General features: G+C 38.3%; 1 protein-coding gene across 6 annotated transcripts in view; it reads right to left on the reverse strand.

Annotated features, from left to right (window-relative positions):
- ANO10 (anoctamin 10) overlaps window positions 1-20852 on the reverse strand; it is a 208943-nt gene that overhangs the window by 154943 nt on the left and 33148 nt on the right. For all 6 annotated transcript variants that reach the window (XR_010662959.1, XM_065933142.1, XM_065933140.1 and 3 more), the window contains 3 exons: window positions 19657-19839; window positions 9876-10067; window positions 3680-3808 (listed from right to left, as the gene is read on the reverse strand). Coding sequence is in view for 5 of the 6 variants with exons in the window: in XM_065933142.1 (XP_065789214.1) it covers window positions 3680-3808; window positions 9876-10067; window positions 19657-19839 (504 nt within the window). In the remaining variant the exon portion in view is untranslated. The remainder of the gene's footprint in view (window positions 1-3679; window positions 3809-9875; window positions 10068-19656; window positions 19840-20852) is intronic.

A 20852-nucleotide genomic window follows, 5' to 3' on the forward strand; every position in this document is an offset into this window, starting at 1 on the left:
GCACAAAATCTGCCAGCGCCTTGATTTTGGACTTCCAGACATCAGAACTGAGAAAGACATGTCTTATTTAGGCCACCCAGTCTATAGAATTTTGTTAAAGCAGCCTGAGCGAATACAAGTCACTGTAAAAAAAGTTTCAACAATCAAGTACAAATCCTCTTGAAACAAATGGGAAAACAGAAAATCTCAGCAAAACAAACAAAACTCAGATGTTATAACATAGAACTAAATGGAACGTTTAGAACTGGAAAATGTAATCACAGAAAATTTTAAAAACTCAGTGGATGGGGTCAACAGTACAGTGGATATGACAGAGGAAACAATCAGTGAAGTTGAGGAATATGAATAGAATTCTCCCAAACTGAACAACAGAGAGAAAACAGGCCCCCCACCCAAAAAAAAAAAAAAAAAAAAAAAAAGCTGAACAGAACCTTAGCGATCTGTAGGAAAATACAAAAAAATAAAGAAACAAACCCAACATTCAGATCATCAATCCCAGATGGAGAAAAGGAAGAATAAAGAGTATCTGAAGAAATAAGGCCTGAAATTTCCACAAATTTGGTGAAAGAATAAGCCTAAAGATCTAAGAAGTGAAGTAATCCCCAAACAACTAAATAAATCCACACCAAGACCCACTATAACTCAATTTGGGAAAATTAAAAATAAAGAAAAAACTTTGAAAGCAACCAGAGGAAAAGTGCAACAGTACCTACCATCAGTCTGAATGAAAACAGATTCCTCATCTAAACCAGATGGAAGGAAGTGCCAGAATATTTTTCAAGTGCAGAAAGAAAAGAATTATAATCCACGAATACCATACCTTATGAAACTATCCTTCAGGAATGAAAGAGGGGGGAGAAAAGTGATCAGATAAAGAAAAGCTAACAGAATTTGTTGCTAGCATTGATTAAAAGAAGTTCTTCAAACAGAAAGGTTATTGTGTTAGTTTTCTAGGCCTGCCACGGCAAAGTATCAGGAACTGGGTGGTTTAAACAACAGAAATCAGCCTCCAACTAATAAAACAATAAAATAAACAACAGAAATTTATTGTCTCACAATCTGGAGACAAGGAGTCTGAAGTCATGGCTTCAGGGGTCCTGTTCCCTCTGAAACCTGGATGGGGGACTCATGCCTTGGTGCTGCCTGGGTTCTGGTGGTTGATGGCAATCCTTAGGGTTCCATGACCTGGAGCTAAAGCACTTCCATCTCTGTCTCCCTCATCACAGGGCATCCTCCCCTGGGTTTCTCTATCTCTTCTCTTCTTGTAAGGACAATGGTCATACTGGATAAGTGTCTCCTCTACTCCAATATGACCTCACTGGAACTACTTAGAGCTGTAACAACTCCATTCCAAATAAGGTCACATTCTGAGGTGCTGGGGGTCAGCTATTCAACAGACCTTTGGGGGAGACACAATTTACTACATAACAAGTTACCAAAGAAAAGTTTACAGACTGTAGGTTGCCATTCACATAACACTCTCAAAATGAGAAATTACAGAGATGGAGAAGAGATTCATGACCGCTGATGCTCAGAGAGGTGAACTGAGGTACCAGAAAACCATGTGTGACTATAAGGGGGTAGGAGGAGGGAGACCTTTGTGATGATGGAAACGTACATATCTTGACTGTAGGGGTTTAATGAATCAATACATGTGATAAAACGACAACTACACACACACACTATACCAGTGTCAAGGTCTTGGTTTTGAAACCATGTTATAGTTACGTAAGTTGTAACCACTGGGGCAAACTGGGTAAAGGGTGCATGGGACCTCTGTACTATCTTTCCAACTTCCTTTAAATGATAATTATTTCAAAATAAAAGGCTTAAAAACATAACAAAGTAAAAATTAAAGTCACAATTAAAGAATAATACATTTCCTATAGAAAAGGTTTTTCCTCACAGGATTTTTTAATTGAGGCTTTTATTTCTGTTGTACTCTAAAGAACCAGTTTAGATAATGACAGTAAAATAGTTGCTTGAATACTACAAGAAGAGACTAAAATGGTAAGAGGAGGCGTAAGGGTTAGAACCTCAGGACAGCAACAAAGTTTCTGCTAAACTCATTAAGAGATCAGTTCCTGATATCTGATTAAGAGGTCACTGATACAGAGGAAAACACTGGCCTAATGAACGGGAATATATAGCAAGGCTGGGCCAGCCAGGAGTCTAGAAAAAGTGACAGCAAAATCAAGAAGTGGGAAGTGCTGAAATCATCCATCACTGCTTAGAAGCTGATGATGGACACTGAGACCCGGCTCAGACAGAGCTCTGTGCTGTTTGAGGGGAGGAATGATTTTTAGGTTTTCTGCATCTCTTAAGACTATTATACTCCTCTTGCTCTGCCTCTAAATTCACTAAGAAACCGTTTAATAACCAGTTCTACTTCTACTTGAACACGGACTGTTATAAGCATTGGAAAAGTCTCCTTATGGCAAATTAACTACCTGGTATTCTGGTCAGTTCCTTGTGAGTCTCATGATTTTTAAGTGAAAGCCAGCCCCAAAGCTGAAAGCTCCTAATTATTAGCTCCTGACGTGCTGACAAAGACAGCCTCCAAGATCTGCAGAGTTAAGGGCCATGTCTTAAATCAAGAAGATGCCCTGTGAGACTGGTCAGTTGGCCATCCCATCTAAGGGGCTTCTGTCTTGTTCTTTCACTGCCACAGGTGGTAAGTCACCTTGCAAATAGCTCTCCAAAATCCTGTTCAACCAACAAAACTCAAAACAGGCTTACTTTTATCTGCAAAACATTCTCTTTCTTTTCCTACTTGCTGCTGTCTAAAATCCTTCTCTGAAATGCATACTCTACACACAACTTCTATCATGAACAAGATTCCTATCAAACATGCTAAAAGAGCAAATAGAACAAAGCAGAATCTCTTTCTTCTACTGCCAGAAATGTACAAGTTCATAATTTCATTTCTTAGGGTTAGTCCTAAGTCCTGAATCACTGCTCTGTGATCCTACTAAGTTCTGCTTTGACAAACTTTTACTACTATTCTATTTTTTTCAGTATCTAAAAATGAAAGATCACAGTATCCTTGACAACTATAATCACAACAAGAAAATTCCTACAAATTCTTCCATTTGTTATTGATTAGAGCTTCATTTTCAAGATGTACAGTAATCTGTATTCAGAAATATGATAAACAAGTTAAATATCAAGGAAATAGACAGCCAACTTATACTTTGTATGTGATAATATAAGTCTTCCTATTCTTTACATCTTGGAGTTTTAGAGTGTTTTATGATGAATCCCATACCTGCTGCAAATGAGACTTTAAACAAGCCATGATCAAAAAGCAATTCTTAAGATTTATTTGCTTAAGAAAGTAGAAGTTAAAGATTCCCTAAAACTGACTAAAAAAAAATATTAAGTCCACAGAATTCTATTTCAAATAGGATTATCTCCTCAGCACTAGACACAGCAGCACAATGAATGGAAAAGTAACAGTCCTGTTTGCAGCATGGTGACTGTTTTGTACGGAGACAACAACCAGGAATGCACAGCCTGGATCCTCGTGTGTTCCCATTATCTGAACTACTTTGCCTTCTAACTAGTTAAGGCAAGTCACTGAACTCCCCATCACTGACAGGCAGAGACATCACTGCCTTAGAAAAATATAGGCATCTGACGTAGAGACTATATAAAATAGATTTAAATGTTCACTTACCTCCACGGCTACTACGATCAAAATGAGGTCTGTCTTTGACTCTGGGAAGAGTGCATTCACTTGTGGTGACATTCCAATCAGAGCACAGTTGGTGACCACAGATATAACACTCATTGTTTCAAAAGCCAACTGAAAGAGAAAAAATGTGAAATGAAAAATCACAATTGCGTGTGTGCTCAGTCGTGTCTGACTCTGAGACCCCATGGACTGTAGCACGCCAGGTTCCTCTGCCTTTGGAAATTTTCCTGGCAAGAATACTGAAGAGGGTTGCCATTTCCTTCTCCAGGGGATATTCCTGGACCAGGGATCAAACCCATGCCTCCTGCATTGGCAGGCAGATTCTTTACCACAGCGCCACCTGGGAAGTTCAAAAACCACAATGACTGTATCTGTATTTCCTTCTTTTTCATATTATTTAAAGTCAAAGAAAAAGTCTTTCCTTAGTTCTAAACATTCCAAGAACATGTAAAACTTTTTCTCTATAATGCCATGATTTTATTTAGCTCAAAAAAGCCATACTGTTAGAAGGTGTTTCAGATACTTTAGGCTTGACTATCTCAAACAATATGTTCCATTTTTCTAACTGGAGGTGGCCAGGGACCTGAATTTGGAACACTTCCAAGAAAAATACACTATTAAAGTTACTTGACTCTGCATATCTAAAGGGAAACTAAAGTAGTGCAATCAGAGAGAATGTTTTATATTCAAAAACAAAGATGACTTTAAATAGAATTCATTTTGTGAAACTGTCCTACTTAACAGACCACACATCACATCTGGTTCAGTCATACCCAAGGCACCAGTTACAATGATCTCTTTATAGTGGCATTTGCCAAATCACCTCTAGAACTTTAGAAAAACACAGACACCAGGCCCCACTGAGACCTACTAAGACCTCTGATCCAGGGTCCCACGAGGAGACCAGTGCACATTACTGAGTGTGGACTGGGAAAATGTTGTGACCACTGTTCTCTTCTTTCTGTTTTGTGTGCACAGCACTTGGTGATCACTACTTAAGAACTTACTAATTCTAAGAAATGCAATTACCACTGGAAATACAGAAGCAAAGCAAAACATGATTGAAGCTCAACTTAATAAAATCTTGTCCCATGAAGATTATCTAATCTCAACTTAATAAAATCTTTTCCCATGAAGATTATCTACCATCTTGTATTTTTAAAAAATCTTTTGTGTAATCTTATTATTTTTTGACAGTTTTCTTTATAACAAATCTACATAGGACTTTGCATTCTCTTAAACTAGCTTTAAACTTCTATTTATTTAATTATTATAAATTCAATCAAAAATCAAATGTTACCAGTGTACAGGGAAGAGTCTCCTTGTCCCCTTTCTCCCCCATGTCAGTTTCTGTTCTTTCCACAAGACAACCACTATCATTAATTTCTTATATAACTTTCCAGACACTTTGTTTGCAAACAAATATAAGCAAACTTGCACATATACTTTCTTATTCTCCTTTCAGCATAATACACACTGTCAAGTCTCTTGCTTTGGTCACTTAAAATGCTGTGGAAATTATTCCATGTCAGGACACAGAAATTATCATTCTTTTTTTTTTTTTAGGTTTTTTTTTTCCATTTATTTTTATTAGTTGGAGGCTAATTACTTTATAATATTGCAATGGTTTTTGTCATACCTTGATATGAATCAGCCATGGATTTACATGTATTCCCCATCCCGATCCCCCCTCCCTCTCTACCCGATCCCTCTGGGTCTTCCCAGTGCACCAGGCCCGAGCACTTGCCTCATGCATCCAACCTGGGCTGGTGGAGATCATCATTCTTAAGTCACAACTTAAGACTTAAGTCACAACTGCTTAAGTATTTTATCGCATGAATGTACCAAGGTTTATTTAATCATTTCCTTATTGGTTATTACTACAAACAATGCTACATTTAGAAACTTCGCAAACACATCCTTTAAGATGTGTGGAAGTAGGATAAATTCCTGAAAGTGGAATAGTTGAGTCAAAGGTGCTACTGTATTCGTTATTCTGAGAGAGAGTACCACGCTGAACTCCCCAGGGCTGACCAGTTCGCCTTCCCATCGGCAGCACAGGACAGTGTCTGACTTCCTGCCTTTTTAATACATTTCTATCCAAACATTTCGATTTTTAAATATCACTTATCATGAGTTATAATTTACATATAATAAATTGCACTCATTTATGGTATACACTTTATTAAGCTATGCTCACCTGGGAAACCACTATCACAAACAGGATATTTCCATTTTCCCCCAAAGATTCCTCACAATGCTTTGCAATCCACCCCTCCCTCTATACCTGGCACCAAGCAGGCTTTGATCTATTTTTTTGTCACTATGCGTTAGTTTCGTTTTTCCAGAATTTTATATAGTTAGATTCACACAGTATATATGCTTTTATGTCTCCTTCTTTCACTCAACATGATTTTGAGGTTGATCCATATTATATGTTATCAATAATTTATTCTTCTTTTTATTGCTGAGTAGTGCTCCATTGTATGAATATATCACGTTTTTTTACCCATTTACCTACTGGGTTGTTTGACAAATGGGGTTGTTTCCAGTCTTGGACTATTCTGAATAAAGTTACTAGGGACACTCCTGTGCAGTCTTTGCAGGGATATGTTCTTTCCCCTGGGAACAGAGATGCTGGGGCATGGTAGGTATATGTTGAATTTTTTTTCCCCACACACTGCAATTTAGTTTTGCAAAGGAACCACTCACATTTTTATTGGTAATGTATGAGAGTTCCAGGTACTACACATTATTGCCAACACTTGGCACCATTAGTCTTCATTTTAAAACAGGTATATAGTGTGATCTCACTGTGGTTTTCTTGTGCATTTCCCCAGTAGCTAATTCTAAATCTTTCCTTGAGTTCACTGACCATTTGCATATATTCTTTGGTGAAGCATTTCTTCAAATCTTGTCCATGTTTTTATTTAATTGTCTTATTACTGAGTTGCAGGAGTCCTTCACATAATCTGAACACAAGTTCTCTGGCAGACGTATATGTTGTGCATATTTTCTCTCCTTCTGTGTCTTGCCTTTGTTTCCCTCTTAACTTTTGAAGAGCCAACTCCCTTATCCCCTCCTTTGGAGATTTAATTACCCCAATACTATCAGCAGACAGTTGATGATTTTCTCCATTTACCAGATTTCACCTATATCACATATTGAATTTCTGAACCCTTTGTTCCATTGATCTGTCTGAATAATGCACCAGCACCACTCTACTTTAACGACTGAGGTTATGTAACACATTTTAATACATAGGAAGGCGTGTCCCTGCCCTTCCTTACAGTTTTCCTGCTATTCTACTTCATTTCTTTTTCCCTGTGAACTTGACAGTAAGTTTACCTAATTAAAAGAAAAACCTCCATGGGGATAGTGCTACATTTATAAGCTAACTTGTAGATTAATTTATTTTTAAATTAAAGGAGAGCTGATACATTTAGGATATTGAGTCTTCCTATATTAGTCAGGTATTGCTGTGTAACAAATCATCCCAGACTCTAACTTAAAAACAACAATCATTTCTTTAGTTCATTATTCTGCAGGTGGACAATTTAGACTATGCTTATCTAGGGAATTTTTTTGGTCTAGCTGACCTTAACTGGGATTCCTCATGTACATGTGGTCAGTGGGTGGGTAAATTGGAGACATAATTGGCCTGAGGAGGCTAGTTAGAATTTCTAGAATAATATTCAATAAAAGTAGTGGCAGTGGACATTCTTGTATTGTTCCTAATCTTAGAAAGCACTCAATCTTTCACTAGCAAGTATGGCTGTTAGCTTTAAGTTTTATGAAATAGATGTTCCTTAAAGTTGAAGCAGTATCCTTCTATTCCTATGTTTCTGAGAGTTTTAAAAATGAATGAGTGTTGGATGTTGCCAAATGCTTTATATATACTGATACAATCATGAGATATTTTTTTCTTTGGAATATTAATACAGTAGACTACACTGGTAGAGTTTGAATACAGAACCAGAGCTTGCATTCCTGGACAAAATTCTACTTGTCATGGTATATAATTCTCCTCATATATTGCTAAATCTTATTGGTTAAGATATTATTAAGCTGTTCTTAAAGAGATGGGAATACCAGACCACCTGACCTGCCTCCTGAGAAATCTGTATGCAGGTCAAGAAGCAACAGTTAGAACTGAACATGGAACAATAGACTGGTTCCAAATTGGGAAAGGAGTACATCAAGGCTGCATGTTGTCACCCTGCTTATTTAACTTATGTGCAGAGTACGTCATGAGAAATGATGGGCTGGAAAAAGCACAAGCTGGAATCAAGATTGCCGGGAGAAATATCATAACCTCAGATATGCAGATGACACCACCTTATGGCAGAAAGCAAAGAAAGAGCCTCTTGATGAAAGTGAAAGAAGAGAGTGAGAAACTTGGCTTAAAACTCAACATTCAGAAAATTAAGATCAAGGCATCCAGTCTCATCACTCCATGGCAAATAGATGGGGAAACAATGGAAACAGTGAGAAACTTAATTTTTTTTTTTTGGCTCCAAAATCACTGCAGATGGTGACTGTAGCCATGAAATTAAAAGACACTTCTCTTTGGAAGAAAAGGTATGATCAATCTAGACAGCATATTAAAAAGCAGAGACATTACTTTGCCAACAAAGGTCTGTCTAGTCAAAGCCGTGGTTTTTCCAGTAGTCACATATGGATGTGAGAGTTGGACTATAAAGAAAGAAAGCTGAGCACCAAAGAACTGATGATTTTGAACTGTGGTACTGGAGAAGACTCTTGAGAGTCCCTTGGACAGCAAGGAGATTCAACCAATCTATCTTAAAGGAAATCAGTCTTGAAAATTCAGTCGAAGGACTGATGCTAAAGCTGAAACCCCAATACTCTGGCCATCTGATGCGAAGAGCTGACTCACTAGAAAAGACCCTGAAGCTGGGAAAAATTGAAGGCGAGAGTAGAAGGGGATGACAGTGGATGAGATGGCTGGATGGCATCACTTGATGCGATGGACAGGAGTTTGAGTAGGCTCCTGAAGGGTCATGGACAGGGAAGTCTGGCGTGCTTCAGTCCATGGGGTCGCAAAGAGTCGGACACAACTGAGTGACTAAACCAAGCTGAAAGCTGTTCTGTGTATTTATTCACAACAGATATTAGTCTGTTATCTTCTTTCATTCTCTGTCCTGATTTACTACCATACTAACTTCACAAAATGAATTGGAAAGTATTCCTTCCTCCTCTGTTTTCTGGGACAAATTATGTAAAATTGATGTTAATTTCGCTTTAAATGTTAGAATTTGCCAGTAAAACCATTTGGGCCAGGATATTTCTTTTTTGGGAACTTTTAATTGCATATTCAATTTCCTTGTAATTCTGAGGATACTCAAACTACCTATTTCACATTGAGCGAGTTGTGGTAGTTTGTACTTTTGGAGAAACTGGTCTCTTTCATTCAAGATGATATGTAGCCAAAAGATACAAAGAACTGATTGAAAATGAAAACACAGCGTATCAAACTTTCGGGGATACAAGTAAAGCAGTGCTAACAAAGAAATCTGTAGAACTAAAGGCATATACCAGAAAAGAGGAAAAATCTCAAATCAATAGTCTAAGCTCCTACTCAAGAAACAAGAAACAAAGAACAAAATAAACACAAAAGAATCAGAAAGAAGGAAATAATAAAGATAAGAATACAAATCAATGAAACTGAAAGCAGTAAAATAACAGAGATCAATGAAACAAAGAGTTCTTCCTTGGAAAAGGTCAATACAATTGTCAAACCTCTAACAAGACTAATAAGAAAGAAGAGACAATTCTCACACTTCACACTTTCTCTTTCACCCATGATTATTTACAAATGCGTTGTTTAGTTTTTAAGTGTTTGGTGATTTTCCTATCATCTTTCTGTTACTGATTTTCAGTTTGGTTCTATCACGGTCAGAGAGCACATTGTGCTCAATTCTTAAAAATTTTGAAGTTTGTTTTATGCCCCAGGAGATGGTCCATATTGTTACATGTTCTATAAACACTTGAAAAGAAAGTATATTCTATCATTGTTGAGTAGAAAGTTCCAAAACATGGATTAGATTCTATTACTGGATGGTACTTTTCCAGAACTCTCCATAGAGCTTTTATTTAAAATCACAATGCTTCATTTTTTTTTAATTTTTAAAAAAATAATTTTTTCTCAAATAATTACCTGCCATACACCAATACTGGCTGAGGGTTCTGAGAATGGACGTTTGAAGACTCTGCACATTTTTAAGGCATCTGAATTAACTTCGGTGAGATTATTTAGCACAGCGAAGGCAGCTGCCAGTGGGTAAACACAGGAGAAAAGGCTCACATAACCAAACTGCAGGAATAACTCCAAGTAATCATCAAAGGTGCCCTGAAAATGTAAACAAGAAGAAAAAAGGCATTGTTTTAATATCACTTAAAAAGAGCAGTCTTTCACAATACTATTCAAGGCAGGAGCCTCTAACAACAACAACAACAAAAATCTCAAGAGTTTCTCCCAGTTCTTTCTACTCAACAACAGAATTTAAATTCAAAGACCATTTTATATTAAAGTCTCTGAAATAAAGAATAAAAAATGATTTTGCTGCCCATATCATGCCAAATCACTGAAATATTACATTTTTTCCTAAGGTAAATAACAGCAAAGCTAAAGCAATTTGCTCTTGACCAAATAAAGAGAAATGATCCATATCACTATTAGAAATCTTACATGATGGTTCCTTCACATCATTGGTACCGCAGAATCTCCACCCCTGACCTTCCATTAAAAACTTGATGGTGGTGATGCCAGCGAAAATGGCAGAGTAAGAACATCCAGAAGTTTGCCTCTCCATAAAAGCAAACAAAAACTAACTATAAAATCTGTCAAAATCCACTTCGTTAGTATTCTGGAAATTAACCAAAGGCTTGTATCATTTATGGGCTTCCCTGGTGGCTCAAACAGTAAAGAGTCTGCCTGCAGTGCGGAAGACCTGGGTTCGATCCCTGGGTCAGGAAGATCCCCTGGAGAAGGAAATGGTAACCCACTCCAGTATTCTTGTCTGGAAAATTCTGTGGATGGAGGAGCCTGTTGGGCTACAGTCCATGGGGTCACAAAGAGTCCGACAGGACTGAGCAACTTCACTCACTTTCACTTTGTATCAACTATGGAAACATTTAGTCAAGAATAACAGCTCAATTTTGAGTCTCACCTTCTGCTCCCCATTTCTGTAGCAGCTTCGAAAAACAAGAACAGCATGCATTCCCATAAGGGAGGGAGGAGAATGTGGCTGCAGATCTTTGGAAGTCTTATCCAAAGGGAAAGCATTATCTGGCCTGGCTCTAGAAGACTCCACTCAAAAGAACTCTCCCTATTTAACCTCATTGAGTCTTTGGGTGCTAAAGGCTCCTCCCCCACAGATGTTAATTGAATGTTTTAACATCAGACTTGACCTGAATACAGATTTCTCAGGAGGCAGGTCAGGTGGTCTGGTATTCCCATCTCTTGAAGAATTTTCCACAGTTTGTTGTGACCCACACAGTCAAAGGCTTTGGCATAGTCAATTAAGCAGAAGTAGATGTTTTTCTGGAATTCTCTTGCTTTTTTGATGATCCAGTGGGTGTTGGCAATTTGATCTCTAGTTCCTCTGCCTTTTCTAAATCCAGCTTGAACATCTGGAAGTTCTCGGTTCACGTATTGCTGAAGCCTGGCTTGGAGAATTTTGAGTATTACTTTACTAGCGTGTGAGATGAGTGCAATTGTGCAGTAGTCTCAGCATTCTTTGGGATTGCCTTTCTTTGGGATTGGAATGAAAACTAACCTTTTCCAGTCCTGTGGTCACTGCTGAGTTTTCCAAATTTGCTGACATATTGAGTGCAGCACTTTCACAGCATCATCTTTCAGGATTTGAAATAGCTCAACTGGAATTCCATCACCTCCACTAGCTGTGTTTGTAGTGATGCTTCCTAAGGCCCACTTGACTTCACATTCCAGGATGTCTGGCTCTAGGTGAGTGATGACACCAGCGTGATTATCTGGGTCATGAAGATCATTTTTGTATAGTTCTGTGTATTCTCCCTGGAGAAGGAAATGGCAACCCATTCTAGTATTCTTGCCTAGAGAATCCCATGGATGGAGGTGCCTGGTGGGCTACAGTCCATGGGGTCACAAAGGGTCGGACACGGCTGAGTGACTTAACTTTTCTGTGTATTCTTGCCACCTCTTCTTAATATCTTCTGCTTCTGTTAGGTCCATACCATTTCTGTCCTTTATTGAGCCCATCTTTGATGAAATGCTCTCTTGGTATCTCTAATTTTCTGGAAGAGATCTCTAGTCTTTTCCATTCTATTGTTTTCTTCTATTTCTTTGCACTGATCACTGAAGAAGGCTTTCTTATCTCTCCTTGCTCTTCTTTGGAACTCTGCATTCAAATGGGAATATCCTTCCTTTTCTCCTTTGTTTTTTGCTTCTCTTCTTCTCACAGCTATTTGTAAGGGCTCCTCAGACAGCCATTTTGCTTTTTTGCATTTCTTTTTCTTGGGGATGGTCTTGATCCCTGTCTCCTGTACAATGTCATGAACCTCTGTCCATAGTTCATCAGGTACTCTATCAGATCTAGTCCCTTAAATCTATTTCTCACTTCCACTGTAGAATCAAAAGGGATTTGATTTAGGTCATACCTGAATGGTCTAGTGGTTTTCTCTACTTTCTTCAATTTAAGTCTGAATTTGGCAATATGCAGCTCATGATCTAAGCAACAGTCAGCTTCCAGTCTTGTTTCTGCTGACTGTATAGAGCTTCTCCATCTTTGGTTGCAAAGAATATAATCAATCTGATTTCGGTATTGACCACCTGGTGATGTCCACATGTACAGTCTTCTCTTAAGTTGTTGGAAGAGGGTGTTTGCTATGACCAGTGCATTCTCTTGTCAAAACTCTATGAGCCTTTGCCCTGCTTCATTCTGACTCCAAGGCCAAATTTGCCTGTTACTCCAGGTGTTTTTTGACTTCTTATTTTTGCATTCCAGTCCCCTATAATGAAAAGGACATTTTTTGGGGTGTTAGTTCTAAAAGGTCTTGTAGGTCTACATAGAACCATTCAACTTCAGCTTCTTCAGCATTACTGGTCAGGGCATAGACTTGGATTACTGTGATATTGAATGGTTTGCCTTGGAAATGAACAGAGACCATTCTGTCATTTTTGAGACTGCATTCAAGTACTGCATTTCAGCCTCTCTTGTTGACTATGATGGCTACTCCATTTCTTCTAAGGGATTCTTGTGAGAAGTGAGTGATCTTTAATAACTGGAAAAAGGCACCTGCATTGAAGTGGGATGCCTGGACACTGGTGACTCTGACCTGTCACCTGAGCAACATCACCACTCCTCCACAAGGACCCAGAGGCCTGCTGCTCACACAGTTACCCCGGAGGGGCCAAGCAGCGCTCTACATGGTGCAGTGGCGGGGTGAGGGAGCCATCCACGCCAGCTTCCAGACTTCTCACTCTCAAGATCATTCAGTGCACATGCAAAAATGACAGTTTCAGTTTAAGAAAAACACTCACTGCAGTCTTTTAAAGCAACATGAAACGATCATTATAAATTCATAATTTTAAGTATTTTTACTGTATTTCACAGTCTTTCACCAAGATATGCATGCCAGGTTCAGTAGATGAGAGCTTTAGTAGAAGTCAGATTCTACTTCTAGTCAGTCTCTTTGTTTTCTATTTTACTAAAAGACAAAATACCCAAACAAAATTACTGGGGAATTACAGAGTACTGGGGATAGCAGGAAGTGCTTCTTCCAGATGCTCTGAATATTTGGATGAAGAATGAACCCAGGGATTTTGAGTGAGTTTCACTGACTGTCTGCAAGTCTTGCCAAAGAGTAATGCCAACCGCATGTGTTTTGGGAGCTGGCAGGTTGACACTCAGCTGGGGATTCAGTGGTGAACAGTTTCTAAACAACTCTTTGGTTGCATTTGGCTCTAGAAAGAAGTTCCTTATGCTCTGTTGCAGCATTCAAATGTGGTTTTTAAATACATCCAGCAATATAGCATCGATTTATTTCTCTGAAGAGTGAAGAAATCAAGGGTTGGGAAAGAGTGAAAATCTTAGCAACCAAGCCATTGTTACCACAATTCATTCTTAAGAAATCCTGATAGCCTATGCTTGGCTTTCAAAATTGCGTTGCTTCAGCCTGTAAATAAAAGGTTAAGCCTCTGCAGAGATGTGTCGATGACAGTTTCTCTCTGATGCACCACAGGGGAGCCTCCAGAAGTCACATAAACATCATCTGGCCTTTCTACCATCCAGAACCCAGGGAGCCCCTTCCCCACAGAACAGCACACTCCACATTCTGCATTTCCATATCACAACAGGATTTGCAGTGGTAGCATTTACATGGTAACACTATCAGTACTTTGACACTTCTGAATACTTTTGGTTCAGTCAATTCAGCAGACCAGGGAGATAATCTTTCAGCAAGAAGCCAAAAAAAAAAAAAAAAAAACAAACCAAATCTAACAAAGTAAACAATCACATGTTAAAAAAATACACTAACCAAGATACACGCTACTCTATCAGCTGCAAGTCACCAAAAGAACAACTTACTAAGATGATTCTGAGGACCTATTCACAAACTTTAAGAACAAAGCAATTATTTATAATGCTATGGTATATCTGTGACATAGTAACTTTACATATCTAGTTTATTACATGTATGAAAACCAAGTTTCAGGTTTCAGGGGATCCATCCCGCCAGCCCCTCATACTGCCCCTGGAGAAACATCACGTCTCAGAGTTTCCCACCCAGAGTACGTGAGAAGGAAAGAAAGTACAGGATGAAGGAACAGGCGGCCTACAGAAGGGGCTGAGCCGCTCTTTTCCTGAAGTTGTCCTTTATTCAACATTGATCTAAGTGCCTGTGAATGCCAGGCTCTCTGTTAGCAACAGAGTTTCCACGATAAATAACATGGAAACCCTATCCCAGTGACTGAGAAAGGACAACCGCTAGCAAATGGCACAAATCCTAAAAAATATTAGCATATTCAACATCACAATGTAGAATATTGAGCAAGTGAAGTTAATCAATTAAATGCAAACGTAGTGGTCCATTAAGAAACTTATGAAAATACTAATTGAAGGAGGTAAGATGATTGCAACAGAAGCCAAAAAAAATGCTTTTTTGATAAAATTCAACATCATTCACAATAAAAATTCTTCTCAAATAGGAAAGAGAAAAAACTTCTCAAACTGATTAAGTTACTACCAAAAATATGGAACAAACATAATACTCAATGGTAAGGGAAAAAAAAAAAATCAGGAACAAGATAAAGATTCCTGTTATAACTATTTATGTCCAAAGTGTATTGAACATAATAGTGAGTCAAACAATAAAAAGTTTAAGGACTGAAGGAAGAAAGAAAATAGCCATTAGTGAAGGGGAGAGGGTTAAGAGTTTGGAATCAGCAGACACAAACCATGATATTATATATATTATATTATTATATAATTATATAATATATATTAATATATAATTATATAATAATATATATTATATTATATATTATATATATTATTATATTATATATATTATTATATTATATATAATAATATATATTATAACAAGGTCCAAGTAAATGTGCACAGGGAACTATATTCAATATCCTGTAATAAACCATCTTAGATAAACCATGTATATATATGTATTCCTTTTCATATATATATATACTTGCCCCCTGAAAAACCTGCATGCAGGTCAAGAAGCAACAATTTGGAATGGATATGGAACAACAGACTGCTTCACAACTGGGAAAGGAGTATATTGTCAGCCTGCTTATTTAATTTCAATGCAGAGCACATCACACAGAATTCCAGGCTGGATGAAGCACAAGCTGGAATCAAGATTGCCGGGAGAAATATCAACAACCTCAGATATGCAGATGATACCACTCTAATGGCAGAAAGTGAAAAGAACTAAAGAGCCTGTTGACGAAGGTGAAAGATGGGAGTGAGAAAGCTGAATTAAAACTCAACATCCAAAAAATTAAGATCATGGCATCCAGTCCCATCACATCATGGCAAATAGATGAGGAAACAATGAAAACTGTGACAGACTATCTTCTTGGGCTCCAAAATCACTGCAGACAGTGACTGCAACCATGAAATTAAAAGACACTTGCTCCTTGGAAGAAAAGCTATGACAAATCCAGACAGCATATTAAAAAGCAGCGATATCAGTTTGCCAACAAGGGCCACATAGTCAAAGCTATGATTTTTCCAATAGTCATGTATGGATGTGAGAGTTGCACTATAAAGAAGGCTGACCACCAAAGAACTGATGTTTTCAAACTGTGGTACTGGAGCTGACTTTTCAGAGTCCTTTGGACAGCAAGGAGGTCAAACCAGTCAAAAGAAACCAACCCTGAATATTCATTGGAAGGGCTGATGCTAAAGCTGAAACTTCAATACTTTGGCCACTTGATGTGAAAAGCTGACTGGTTGGAAAAGAGTTTGATGCTGGGAAAGACTGAGGGCAGGAGGAGAAAGGGGACGACAGAGAACGAAATGGTTGGATGGCATCACCGAATCAATGAACATGCGTTTGAGCAAACTCTGGCAGATAATGAAGGACAGGGAAGCCTGGCGTGCTGCAGTTTATGGAGTCGCAAAGAGTCAGACACAACTTAGCAACTAAACAACGACAACAAAATAACTGAATTACTTTGATGTACAGCAAAGATTAACACTGTAAATCAACCACACTTAATAAAATTAAAATTGAAAAAGAAAATATCAGGGGACATATGTATACCTATGACTGATTCATGTTGATGTTCGGCAGAAACCAACAAAGTACTGTAAAGCAATTATTCTTCGATTAAAAATTAATAAATTTAAAATTAAAAAAGGAAATGTCCTTTTTTATTTGTAGCTGAAATAACTGTCTACATACAAAAATCCAATAAAATTTTTAAAAGTTGGAAATAATAGGAGAATTCTGCAAAGTTTCTGGATAAAAGATATAAAAACCAATGAGCATTTCTATATGCCAGCAACAAACAGTTAGAAATTATTTTTAAAGAACTACCATTTGTAGGGAATGGGAGAGTCTCAGTATCTATCACAGATGACCTAGTTAATGCAAAGCGCAAAAGAACCTAAGCAAAAAAGAACCTTTCCAAACTGTCACCGGGTCAGTCATGTGATCTAACAAGGAGCACATGGAGCAACCCCCCCCCCACCCTAATGAAGGTCCACCTCCAAAACTGCTGAACCTGAATCTCGGGGGCGGGGAGGACAACGGGACAAAATGGCTTCACAAAATTCATGCTCTGAAAAACAAAAAGGTGGCGGGGATTACTCTAGATCTGCAGTTTTCAAGCCTTCAGGTCTCCAAAGCCCTGAGCTCTTTAAAATCACTGATGATATCAAAGACTTTTTGTTCCTAAAAGTTATTATACCTAGCATTATTTACTGTGTTAGAAATTAAAAAGCCGAAAAGACAGCCCTCAGATTGGGAGATAATAATAGCAAATGAGGAAACAGACAAAGGATTAATCTCAAAAATATACAAGCAACCCCTGAAGCTCAATTCCAGAAAAATAAATGACCCAATCAAAAAATGGGCCAAAGAACTAAACAGACATTTCTCCAAAGAAGACATACAGATGGCTAACAAACACATGAAAAGATGCTCCACATCACTCATCATCAGAGAAATGCAAATCAAAACCACAATGAGGTACCATTACACGCCAGTCAGGATGGCTGCTATCCAAAAGTCTACAAGCAATAAATGCTGGAGAGGGTGTGGAGAAAAGGGAACCCTCTTACACTGTTGGTGGGAATGCAAACTAGTACAGCCACTATGGAAAACAGTGTGGAGATTTCTTAAAAAACTGGAAATAGAACTGCCATATGACCCAGCAATACCACTTCTGGGCATACACACTGAGGAATCTAGATCTGAAAGAGACACGTGCACCCCAATGTTCATCGCAGCACTGTTTATAATAGCCAGGACATGGAAACAACCTAGATGCCCATCAGCAGATGAATGGATAAGGAAGCTATGGTACATATACACCATGGAATATTACTCAGCCGTTAAAAAGAATTCATTTGAATCAGTTCTAATGAGATGGATGAAACTGGAGCCCATTATACAGAGTGAGGTGAGCCAGAAAGATAAAGAACATTACAGTATACTAACACATATATACGGAATTTAGAAAGATGGTAACAATGGCCCTATATGCAGGGCAGAAGAAGAGACGCAGAAGTACAGAACAGACTTTTGAACTCTGTGGGAGAAGGGGAGGGTGGGAAGTTTCGAAAGAACAGCATGTATCAAGTGCTCGGGCCTGTTGGGCTGGGAAGATCCAGAGGAATCGGGTGGAGAGGGGGGTGGGATGGGAGACCGGGATGGGGAATTCGTGTAACTCTATGGCTGATTCACATCAATGTATAACAAAACCCACTGAAAAATAAAAAAATTTAAAAAAAAAAAAAAAAAATAAAAAGCCGAACTGAAAAAATATTTCTCATTGACTCATTTCAATAATAAAAAGCATATTAACATAAATAAAATATTGTTTGAAAAATAATTACATCTTCCAAAATAAAAAATGTTGAGTGTGGAGGGTGGTGCTCACTTACATCTTTGGCACACATTTTTGATGCCTAGCTTGTGAGAAGGCATCTTGTTTGCTGTGTGTCAATACAGTATTCTGGTTGGAATGCTCACCATGAAAACAGCCTCACACAGCTATGCGGTTGGATATGAACCGCTCCCAGGAGTGGGATAGCAGTGCACAGTGTGATCTGAGGGGCTACACAGCCCTGGCCCTGTTACTGGAAGACCTGGGTCAGGAGACCCCACTGGAAGACCTCTGGATGACCTTTCTTTTTCCTTATACTCTGTCTCACATTTTCCAAGCTTTCTACAGTGAGTAAGCAAGTATTACTCTTTGGAGTAATGTTTTAGTCTCAAACTCCTTTATCCCAAAGCTTGGCAACACTGTTTTAGATTCACATGTAGCACTCAGGATGCTTTTACAGAAAATACAGTTCTAAGCTCACTGGCTTCAGTGAGGAACCAATGTACCTGGGGGTAAGGATGAGTGCATAGCAAACAACAATCTAGAACAAATGCATCCCCACAGCACAACTTCATTTCCAAATAAATGGAGAGTTAAAACAGCAATATCTGATGTCGATCTTGTAAAGAGAGTGAAGGAGGAACTGGTAGGAGATGAGGCAGGAAGAATGGTCAGATTGCAGGACCCTGCAAGCAAGTTAAGATACTCAGGAGAGACACTGTTGAACCCCAGCGTTCCCTCACAGACCCACTGCCTGGAGGAGGGGGCAGGGCAAGCAAGTTAAGTTACTAAGGAGAGAGACATTTAAACCCAGCATTCACTCATAGATCCACCGCCTGGGAGGGAAATTAGCACACTGCTTCCTTCACTTCACATCAGAGAGCCCATGCTGAGTAACAGAAAGACTCTGAATAGAAAAATCTTGAATCTTACTTCTTTAGACACCAAGTGATTAACAACACAGAGCTTTATCTACCTATTATCAACATGAGAAAAGTGGCCTTCCACCGTTAGCGATGGCCTTCCATTTTTTGAGTACAAAGCGTCCAGAGCACACAAAGGTTCCACGGCTGTCTTGCCTCTCCCCTGCTCTGCCATCCTGGAAACATCCCCGCCACCCTCAGCAGAGCAGTCTCATAATTCATGGGACTCATCCTTTGGATGTTAGGCATAAACTTCAGGTTCAAGACAGCAGCATCTTGACACACTCTTCCATCTTTTTAACTGTGAAGTACTTCACGGTAAGGAAACTGGCTGGAAAGCACTTACAGAACAGTCATACCTGAGATGATGAACATGTACATATTTGTTGTATACAGTTTGGATATGACTGCTATTATTCACTCTCAATGTTTAATTCAGCAATATCCAAACTTACCAAGTAAGTTCCCATTTCCTTTTCCAGAACGACCTGTTCATATAATGTAGCATCGATGTCTGCCTTTAAAGCTTCCACCTTCTTCTTCACCCGCACGTGGTGCTTCTTTTGGAGCCAATAAGGCAGAAGAGATTCCACAATTTGGTTAAGGATCTGGGAGGTAATCAGGAGAGTAGCCAAGCTCTAAAAAGAAGCACATAAATGATATTTGGCAGTGTGGCTGAACAAAACCAAAGCATGTGTACAATTATGCAGTAAAAAAAAAAAGAAAAAAGGAATTTTAATAAATAATATATTAGTATATTATAAAAACTAGTATCAGAAAAGCTAGGTATAAAAAAAAATAAAGAAGAGCTAAGTGTTAGAATGATGTTTCTAATTTACTGTTTCTTCACAAGACAGGCAGACTAAAATACAAAAAGAGTATAATACAAGTAAGATTACAATAGAAAACTGGTTATGAGTTGGGAGGACAACAAATTAAATTGAAATTGTGTTTTTTACAATCTCATGTGAGTTGAAATGATGTTCTCTCCCTTTGAAAGTTTAGTCAGAACTTAGTACAAAATTAATATATCCTCCCTCACTGTAGAAAAACTTAAGAAAAAGTCAGCCTTAACTGCACAACCATGTCAGAACCACTGCTAACATCTTCCTTAAGTATTTCTTCCTAATCATATGTAAAAACAAAAGTAGAACATCTGTGTGTATACAGCTTTGCAGATTTCTTTTCTATCCTATGAGCACTTTCCCAAGTCATGATTAATTCTTTTTTACTAGCTCATGCACAGTGTTTGAATGTAAGTACTATTTCCAACTCCCACTGTTATAAGTGCTGCTCCTCACCTATGTGCATGAATCTTCATCCCACTTTTGATGATTTACTAGGAATGGAATAAGGTTCTTAGGAAAGTTACTCAAGTGGTTTCCAGAGGTACTGTGTCAATTTCCATTCTTTCCAGATAGGCTGAATCAGTGTTTCCATCACAAACCACCTTTGCTGATATTAAAATTCTTTGTTTCAAAGAGTTCTTTCCTGCCCCTCATCCCCTGTTAAATAAAGGAGACTCTCAAAAGTATAAGAAATAAGGGGTCATATCTCACTAATACACTAGTGGTGGGACTGGAGAAGGTATGTATGTTTAACCTATTGATTCCAAATGCATTATTTTCAAAAATAATTTGTAAAAGTAGCA

This window comes from Muntiacus reevesi, chromosome 4 (assembly GCF_963930625.1).
Source record: "Muntiacus reevesi chromosome 4, mMunRee1.1, whole genome shotgun sequence".
In the NCBI taxonomy this organism is placed as follows: domain Eukaryota; kingdom Metazoa; phylum Chordata; class Mammalia; order Artiodactyla; family Cervidae; genus Muntiacus; species Muntiacus reevesi.